Here is a 10,460-nt window from a genome sequence, read left to right as displayed (position 1 = left end):
TCTTATTTTCAGAAAGAGAACCCAGGTACAGAAAATAAGGATTTAGGTAAGTCTGGAGTTAGATCCGTTATGTTGTGTTCTTTAAAGAAGTCAAACGCACATAAACAAGTTCTGGGGAGTGTGGCAGTCATGTTCTAACACCTTGTACTGTCTTTAGTTGATGTTTGTAAGTTGATGCTATTTTTTTTGTATAAGGTAATATCTTTTTTTTTTAAAGTTGCTTCTACTAAATAAAGTAAAATAGTTGATAATTACAACCTTTTTTAACTCCACATTAAAGATTATTAAAATGGATAAGTCTATACTGGTAAATCCAAATGGTCTAATGAATAGCATAGACAAATCCCAAAGAAAATGTAACAAACTTACCATTTTCATGGAATGGCCAAGATTGCATTGAAGTATTAGAAATAAGATTTTGAATAGTTCATAGATTTTTACTTTCAGATTATTAGCGGTCGCAAAAGGGCTAATCACAGGTCCCTGAGTGGCTCACCTGGTAGAAGCAGGGTGAGTCATACAGTGCAGGTTTGCATCCTGGCTGTGCCAAGTCGCTGGTCTTCGCCGGGGATTCTAAAGGGAGCACTGCATTGTCTCTGGCGCTCCCGTGGGTTAGAAGGCACAGGTGTCGTTGTCCATCAAATCAACAGTACGAAGGTCACTCTTGAAATCAGGACTTAAAGGATGAGTTGCAGTAAGAATACATCTGTTAAGAAAGAGGAACAAGACTAAAAGGCTAAAATATGCACAAGAACACAGAAATTGGACTATGGAACAATGGTCAAAGGTGCTTTGGACTGTTGATGGATGGACAACGACACCTGTGCCTTCTGCCAGTTCTGTGGTCAATTCAACGCTTGTCTTCTTTCTATTCCTTAAGGATATTATCTTCAAGTATTGCTCATCCTTGTTAGACAGCTTTTTGGGTCTTCCAGTCCTGGGTTTGTCAATTACAGATGATGTTTCTCGGTACTTATTGATTATGCTTCGGATACCACACCTTGAAATGCAAGCTATTTCACTCAATGTTTTTCCTTCCTTATGCAAGTCAAGGTTGTTATAATAGTAGAAAACACTAGTGGAGGCTTTGAGTAAATTATTGATGCTCATAATACACAGCAGTATATATATATATATATATATATATATATATATATATATATATATATATATATATATATATATACAGTGTCTATAGTAAGTATTCACCAAGGTGACAGAGAGAGAGAGAGATTTATTTAGTGCTTAAATAATATTGAATTATATTTTGTGTTGTATTTATAAAACATAAATTCAAAATCTGATATGTCCTGTGACTATTGTTATTGTTCCGTTTTTCCATTCTGGTGGTGACCGAAATTACATTTCAATGCCTATAATTGGTTTGTTGTAAATCGGTATAATCGATGGCAGCGTTGTGCCGTGGCAACATTTAACTAATCGTAGCAGCGTTGCATGGTAGGGAGTGATGGATCTGTCAAATCAAATAGAGCCTCTCACTTACAACTCTGTATAAAGAAGACAGAAGTAATTCAATTGACTTATTATGGATGAACATGGCCAGAAAAGGATTTCATATATCCTACAGGTAATCTTTAGTTATTTATATAAAAATATTAGCTGGAAAAGCCATATGAACTACAAACAGCTTTTTTACAAAGGAGCCCCAGGAGAGAGTCATGTACAGTTACACACAAGCATACAGTAAGCACACAGCTTTACATGTATTATTGTATTCATTTCACATCACATGCTGTTTCAAATGATCAAACAGCAGTCTCTTAAAAGGATAAAGTCACACTGTGGATCTGAGTTCTGCGGGTAGTTTATTCCAGTCTGAAGGGGCAGCAAAAGCAAAAGCTTTCCTTACAATAGTACTTTCTCACTGTTGGTATTTTGAAATATTTAGTATCACCAACATTTCTTAAGGAATAAACACAATTGAACTCCTGGAAGAGACTATTTAGACAGACAGGCAGTTTATTATTTTAAAAGGCTCTGGTTCCAGTGGAAAGTCCTTCCATTCTCAGGGGACAATACGTTTGACTTGGTGTACAAAGTGCAGTGGGGTTCTGATGGGTGCTCTTTCCAAATCAAGCCATACAACTTTTTTTTTGTTTGTTTCAGGCAATACCTTTGAGCAAGTGAAACGTCAAAAGCTGCAAGTATTATCCCTCAGGGAGGACTGAGGAAATGAAGAAGGCTCTATTTTCCCCCCAGAGGAAGAATACACAATCTAAAATTCATTAAGTAAAATAAAAATTCACCTTCCTGTACTGTACTTAACAAATAAGACTCTTTCCAAAGTTTAGTACTTGAGCAACTTTTCTAGACTGCAAGAAAAGTCTGTTTTATTTTTTTCATGAAAACCTTTAAACCTTGTGTCACTAGGAGAGGCCAAATAGAACACAGTTTTAGGGCTAATGTTATACTATGTATTATACAAATATAAATGATTGCTTATTGAAAAAAAAAAACGTTTTGTGTTATAACAATAGGGTTTTTTTTCTACTGCTAAAACTTTTTTTGAAGAATAAATATAGTCAACAAGGCCTGGTGAACAGTACAGACACAATACTTATTATGTTCTGCGAAACTGGGCACAACTGTACACAATTGGGGCCAGCAGAGGGCAGTGTAAGAATGAAAGTACGGAGTGCACCAAACAAGCCAGCTTTATGTAAATACCGCATCAACAGTATGCTTTCTGTTGTCTGTTATTAATTTGCATAAAAAGTCACAGATATAAATCTTAGTTCTTCACCTTGCTCCATCTCAGTGAATGAAAGCGGCAATTATTTTTCTGTGTAAGTGAAACACACAAGGGCTCCTATGCAAGATAACTCCAAAGCCACAGCTGGAAGCGGGGTGAAACAGTGCAGTAATTGTGCGAATGACATCCACTGCGACCAAGTGAAAAACACATACGGACTGGGTAGAAAACGCTTCTCAAACAAAAAGAGACCATTCTTATGTTATGACGTTAATGCAAACACAAAATAAACTGCAAATCCAAGTCTTGACTTTGGCTGTAATATCAGCACTGTTGTGGCCGTGGGTATCCAAAAACATGAATGAAAATGTGCAGTGCTGTAGCCGGGACCGGTGCAATGCCTTCGTACAGTACAGACGGTATGTGTGGTACAGAAGTGAGTCGCTGCACTACTATTGGTGAAGATCTTGGGGGAGGAGCTCATGTGGTCCACACGATATATTTGATTAAACTTGTGTCGGTGCGTAACTGAATCTTATCTCGAGCTGGGAGGTGTGGACTGAGGAGGGAAGAGGATAAGGTGCTCTGTGTCATCACAGCCCTCCGAAAGAAAACTGATGCTCTGAAACATGAACACTCGCAGAAACTGAAGAACAAGCTGTCACTGCAAAATACAACAATTCCGTAAGAAACACCGAGCGCTTTTTTTTCTGTGGAAAATTATCCGCAGTTTCAACGGTGCTGGCAACTTTTTTTCCCCTTTAGTTTTTAGAAAGCGACGGGTTGGAAGTTTGCTTGGATTAATTGTGATTTTAAGCGAACGAGCAAATAGCTTGATATATTTTCTTTAAATATTGTATTTAGTTACATTGTCTGTAGATATAAAATAAAGAATCACGTTTTAGTTTGTTGACAATATTGTTTTGTTATATTATTTAGAATTCGAGCGACGATTCAAGGAACATCTTATTAAATTCTAAAATATAAACAAACCGAAGTAGGTTTCACTGTGTTGTGACAGTTTAATGTGTCACAGAAAACAAGTTAACCCTCCATAGCCTACTCTCAGAACTGGATCGGTGGAGATAAAAGTAAATACATACTGTTCTGTTAAAAAAAAAATGGCAAAAGATCTCAAGCCACGACTTTGCTGCATGGCTAAAGGAGAGAATGGGTACGGGTTTCATCTCCACGGAGAAAAGGGTAAAAGCGGGCAGTTCATTCGGAAAGTGGAAGCCAACTCGCCGGCAGAGGCTGCGGGAATGCACGCAGGTGACCGTGTTGTGGAGGTGAACGGCGTGAACGTGGAAAAGGAAACCCATCACCAGGTAAGGGTACACTCTTCCGGTTGCTCTTTCGCTTTTGTCAGTGTAGATATTATTATTATTATTTTATTATGATATATTTATTAGACGCCCTTATCCAAGGCGAATTATAGATGTTGCACTAGGGTAGTACCGGGTTACAATGCAAGCTTAATATTTATACAGTGTAATGTAAGTGCAAATAACACTACTACAATATGAAGTAGCATGCAACAAGTTAGGATTGCATCAAGTTCTACAGTGACAGGTATATATCCATGCTGTGTCTGACCTCCACCCTAACTCACGCTTATTTTGCAATTGTTTTACAATGTTATATGAAGTGTCCTGTTTGCGCTCTCAGTGATGTGTAATTCAGATCAACCCACTATGGGGATACATGCTGCTCCTTCCAAGTGTAATCGCCATGACGCATGATGAAATAGAAAAAAAAGTCAAACAGAAAAATGCTTTTTGATTAAAGATACAACAAAAATGTTTTTATGAAATTGGCTGAAAACCCACATAACCCAGTAGGCAAGACTTCATGATATGTACACACGTTGCATAGCTGCTTTTCAAATGTTGGATTCATAGATCTGGAGTACTACAAAATACAACCTGTCCATTCAAAGAGTTCAGTGGTGTTAACTCATACTGATGCTACAGTTTGCAAGCCTTAATAATATTGAAGTAGTGTTTGAAATGACAGTTACCCCAGTTTCTCCCAATGATGTTATTTTTTGTTCCATTTATCACAAACTTCTTTATCGCAAGCAGGCCTTGTTGTCAGTCAAGTTTGTGTACATGCTTTTCAAAAGTAAACAAATTCAACATTACTTGGGTTAACACGACTCCTCTCTAAATGTGTTGCATGAAGGACAGAGTCCAGCTTCATTACTGGCTAAGTTTGGTGCCTGTTCTCTTAAAATATGAATACAGACAGAAGGGTGTAGAAAAAAACCCAAGGTGCTACTAACACCAAAATGTACATTACCCAAATCTTCACCTGGCCTCACTGAATCCATTAGACGATTGTCAGGCTGTTCGATTCAAAGCAGGTTTGATGTGAAATAAGCACTACAGACATAAGCTAACTCATCAAATGCATTTTTCTTTGTATTCCCAGGTAGTTGTTAATGTGTGCAGGGTTGCAAGCTTCCTCCTGTCTTGTAACTGGCTAGATTGTAAACTGCTCATTGACGAATGTGATTGCATTTTTCCACATGATGGTTTTTCACGTCTGTCATTTACAGGAAACGCCAACAGTTTAACATGTATTTTAGCTCTCATGAAATCAGTACGTTAGATCATAGGTAAAAACCTCCTTAAATAGGACAGTAATCTTTCTTTCCACAGCCTCAAATACTCAAAATAAATGACTGTTGGGACGTGATTAAATAGTAGCGATTCAGTATTTGGTAACCCCTTGATGAGTGCCAAAATGCCCTCTTCTGATGATTCTTTATACATTTCCATACAAAACTTCAAATCTCTTGTATGAAGTGAAAAGCACAGAAAACACTTTGAGGATGAATATTTACAAAGGATCAACATGTGCAGATATATAGTTTGCTCAGAATACCATATGTGCTCTGGTAGCCTTCAGGCTTCAATATCCCAGCGGTGGACTGTGTCGCATTCTGGGTATTTCCAATAGTGTAAATAATACCTCAACATTAAAAAAAAAAGAAATTCTACTTGCAGGGAGCTGTTCTTCAGTTTACCACATGAGATATGGAGCGTTGATGTGGTAAACTTACTTTCTAATCACCCTGTACATTGATCATCTAATACATAGCTTCAGTATACAGTATTAAAAGTGTAATGCTCAATCTATCAATATACAGTAGGCTTAAAACTTGTAAAATATTTGGCTTGGTGTAACTTTTATCATGTTTGTTTTTCAGCATTGGTATACAAAATAATATACAAAGAAAACAACCAGGTTATTATGCACAAGATGCTGTATCTTCTACAATAAGAAACGCTCTACACACAACATCTAAACTTGCAGCATATCACACAGTTGGTTTATAATACACTTGACCGCCTTTGTTCTGAAGGTGAACTGTCACTCTCCAAGCTGTAGGGGTCTTTATTCCACTTCATGGCTAAAGTCTATTATATAATCTGTGTTGGGAATACAACACTTAGTCACCCCTGCAGTGGACTGGGATTGATTTCACTGATCGTTATCAATAGTTTATACATTTTGTAAAACAAACACTCCACCTAATTTGAACTAATAGGCTATTACTGTAAATGTGTATTCTGTGTCATGCAAAGGTATAGATTTATTTTCACTTGAATCAGTAATGTAGAAGACTGCAGTTTATGGACTTCACAAATGCTCTAGAAAGAGGAAACCCATAGTAATGTAAGATATCATGGCTTTTCAAGGTTTGTCTCCCTTTTTAAGACACAACATTCATCCTTAGTTTAGTCTTTGCTACCCTTTGCTTATCAATCAGCATCCTTGTTTGAAAGTACAGTTTTGCTTTCATGGAAAGTTTACATTCCCCAAAGTGTTTTAGGGTAGGGACACAAACTTCTCCACCCTCTGAAACCTGTTTGACACTAAACTATGTGAGCTGAATCTCTTGTTAATACGGAAAAAAATAACTGCTTTGGGGAACTAAATCATGTTCTCTATACAGTACAGAGAGAGCATTACTTTTGGAGCCTGCTTGAGAGATACTTTACTGTATAAATGTTGACCACTTTGTTTGTGACATCAGGTGGTCCAGCGAATTAAAGCCTTGGAGAAGGAGACCCGTCTGCTGGTGGTGGACAAAGAGACGGACGAGTTCTTGCGTGGGCTGAATCTCGCTTGCACGGAGGAGATGGCCCGCAGCGGGGTGTCCATCCCAGAGCCAGTCCCGGTGCCACAGGCCAGCGTGAAGGGGAACGGGGCAGTGTGGAAACAGCAGCTAGCGCTCAGCAGTGGAGAGCCCAAGAGACTGTCCAGGAGACACAGTGCAGAGAACAGAAAAAAGGTAAGTGCTGCTTCGGTTACTGTTACCTTGAAGTCCTCTGTTTTGCTGTGGGTCAGTGCCAAGTTTAAAAGCAATACTGGCTGGTTTCTGCTTATCGTACAAGATTTTAATTAGTTCTTGGAGCTAACAGAAGTATGACTCTGTGGTAATTCAATTTAATGTTTGTGTGTAACCAACAGTGTGCTGCTGTGCCATTAAAATAAAATACAGATTGGATTTGAATATATAGTATGGTATCCTTGAAAAGGATATGATGAATCCAGAATGAAAAAATCTTAATGGGGGGAGGGGAGGAAACTAAATTCGAAGTAGCTGAACTTTGGTAAAAGATTGAATTGATTCACCTGGGCTCAGTTCTGAGCCTGTATACCAAGAACAATCCTCTGAAAAAACAGAATGGCAGATTGACATGCAGGTCCATGTCAGGGGTCCTGGTACCTCTTAAATAGGGCAGATAGACATGCAGGTTCTTGGTACCTCTTGTGTGCAGGGCCAGGAGGATTGCTGTGTTGTCGTAGATTGCTCTAAGTAATACAATAAGAGCAAGAAATACAATAACTTTTGTTCAAGCAAAGTACAAGTGTGACAAACCACAATTCAATAATACAGCAGATAATAGTGATAGTGACATCAGGATATGATTAAATAGTGATAGTTACATCAGGATATGATTAAATACAAAGTACTACAGGTTAAACACTTGGCAGATTACAGTATTCTGAAGTACAGGATTAAATGCAGTAAAATAGGGGGCAGATAAGAGCAAAATAAAGCACATTTACATGAGTTCTACAGGTGCTGTTTGAAGAGGTGAGTCTTAAGGAGGCGCCGGAATGTGGTCAGGGACTGGGCTGTCCTGACATCTGTAGGAAGGTCGTTCCACCACTGCGGAGCAAGGGTGGAGAAGGAGCGGGCTCTGGAGGCAGGGGAGCGTAGCGGAGGTAGAGCTAGTCTTCTAGTGCAGGCGGAGTTACTCCCTGTAGACCTTCTGTTCTGCTTGGTGGAGGAAGGAAGTCGTTTCAATTGATTCCAGATTACTGGCGTTGATTGTGGCAGCGCCTTGCTCGATAGGAGTGTTTTCTGTTAGGAGCCCATTGTTTCTAGTCACTGGGGTTGTTGGATCCCTCTGCGGGGCACGTTGTAAAGCATCAGCAAGTCTATAAACTAAATGCCTTATTAATCTGTACTGTGGAAAAGCAGAGTTTCCACAGTTGTTAACACAAAACAGATTATAGTCAAGCAAGATGGCAGGAAAAAATGTTTTTTCTTCTTGCCTAGATCTAAGCTACCTTTCAGCATGTGTTGGGATAGTGATGTAAACAATGATATAGATTGCATACTGTAGGTAAAGATTGTAAGTAGATGGTGGCAAATACAAGGACAAAGAGAAATCCATTTATATATATATATATATATATATATATATATATATATATATATATATATATATATATATATATATATATATATATATATATATACCGTATTACTTTGAATTAACGCTGCAGCGTTTATTTGAAATTGCAGCGCTTATTCAGGGGCGGCAGTAATTGGAAGTACTACGGTTTTCGAAAGGCGCAATTTTTTATTGCGTTTTTTTACGGTATTTGAGGGAAGCGTATGTTGAAGTTTATTTCAGTGGATACAACTTGATCAGGATGGCGAAGACGTCCTACAACTTTAAACTGAAGGCGGTTGAGCTCGCAGATCAGTGTTTGATTATTATTATTACAGTAATCTGTCGCGTATCCGCCCGTCACATATCCGCCCTACTAGTTTACCCGCCATGATCAATCGCTTCAGCAACGTTAGTTTATTATTGAACAGAGAAGGTTAGTTCAGAGATTGTAGATCCACCAGAGTTTTTGTACACTGTGTTGTATGTGCTCCGTGCGCAACCATTGCTGGAAGTGTCATGTGAGCTGTTCAGTGTGTTCACTTGATATGTAAATAAATCCTGTTCTCCTGCAGGGGGCGTATCAACTTCAGCCTCCGTCTCGCTCTCCTGCCTGTCACTCAGAGCGAATGCACGCACCCACACTGCAGACGGCTACTCTGTCACAAGCATTAATACCCTGCATCTTTCTAAACAAGGGGTTTAGGGGAGTTCCCTTATAAAAGCTGAATCTCAAAACAATAATTGTGTGAATATAATGTACCGCCGTCCCTTTTCTTTGCAGCGCCAGCAATAAAGTCGCTGACAAGGTGAGTGTCTTTTATTTATTAACCACAAACAACTGTAGCTGGCTTCCAGTCTCACACTGTAGGCAGGTACTGTTTCTCACTCAAACTGTCACACACTTTTTTAACGGCTCCTCTTCCACCATTCACACACGGAGCCGTGTAATCTAACTAACCCCATTCACTCCCGGCTGCGTGTATACATGCGCATGCATGCCAGTTTAACAATACACACAATGCGTACAACACATAACAACCACAGCAGCAGGTCTTCTGAGCCCCCAGTTGTCCGGGTTGCTACAATAGTAATTGTTACAGCTGTGTATAGTGGTATTTAAAACAGGATTCATTTATCTGCCTTTTTACATATCTGCCCTTGCTCTGGTCCCACAGCAGGCGGATATGCGATGGATTACTGTATTATTATTATTATTATTATTATTATTATTATTATTACTACTATAACTGTGTTTCAGAAACAAAGTCAACTTTTCTTTAAACAGCGGCCACTCTTGCTTGCAGTAGTTGCACGCAGGAATTCCACATTGGTAGTCTCTGTCTGCACTCTCTTTCTCTCTAAATTGATTGATTGATTGATTAGTATTAAAACCAGTGCTTTCCCTGATCAGGTTGTCTGATTTTGATTTGCTGTCGTTTAGCTCGATGCTAAGCCCTTTAGTGAAAGTTACAGTATAAACTTTTGCTATAATATGCAGCTGATGGTGATGAGGCTGGTAGCACTGTACCTGGAAGGGCAATAGGAGATGCTGGAACTGATTAGTACACTGTTGGGTCTTGACCCTGTCCCAGCAAGCAGTTCCTATGAAATGCTGTGCAGTAAATTGAGTTCAAAGGCAGCGGTCCCACTTAAATGCACTTTTCAAACAATTTCTAGATTTGACTCTTTAAAACAGACTTGATGAACAGTTTGTCTAGCACTTGGTTTGTTTTGAATCTCTAACGGTACAGATCACATTCAGCAGGTTGTTTTGATCACAACTGCAGGTAGGTTCAGATCTCTGCTGCTTTTCTCGCACAGAGAGTGCTGAGGGTGTGGAAAGGGCTACTTAGTCATGTTATTGAGGCAGAAACACTTGGATCATTTAAGAGCCAAACTGACAAAGTCCTGAGATAAATCAACCACTAGGAACCAGATTAGCTTAGATGGGCTGAATTTTCTTCCATTGCTCTGTTCTTGCACTCAATTATATCGGAGGACAGCACCCCAAAGTTTTTTGTTTACCCCAAAGCCCTCAATTTTTG

The 10,460-nt window shown here is 39.0% G+C and overlaps 1 protein-coding gene across 1 annotated transcript in view; it reads left to right on the top strand.

Annotated features, from left to right (window-relative positions):
* Window positions 1-3,056: 3,056 nt before the first annotated feature.
* Window positions 3,057-10,460, top strand: part of LOC117418526 (Na(+)/H(+) exchange regulatory cofactor NHE-RF2-like) — a 58,903-nt gene continuing 51,499 nt past the window's right edge. The window contains exons 1-2 of the mRNA XM_034031671.3: window positions 3,057-4,041; window positions 6,759-7,016. Coding sequence (XP_033887562.3) covers window positions 3,835-4,041; window positions 6,759-7,016 — 465 coding nt within the window. The 5' untranslated portion in view covers window positions 3,057-3,834. The remainder of the gene's footprint in view (window positions 4,042-6,758; window positions 7,017-10,460) is intronic.

This window comes from Acipenser ruthenus, chromosome 13 (assembly GCF_902713425.1).
Source record: "Acipenser ruthenus chromosome 13, fAciRut3.2 maternal haplotype, whole genome shotgun sequence".
Lineage (NCBI taxonomy): Eukaryota > Metazoa > Chordata > Actinopteri > Acipenseriformes > Acipenseridae > Acipenser > Acipenser ruthenus.
This window is presented reverse-complemented; position numbering and strand designations above follow the sequence as displayed.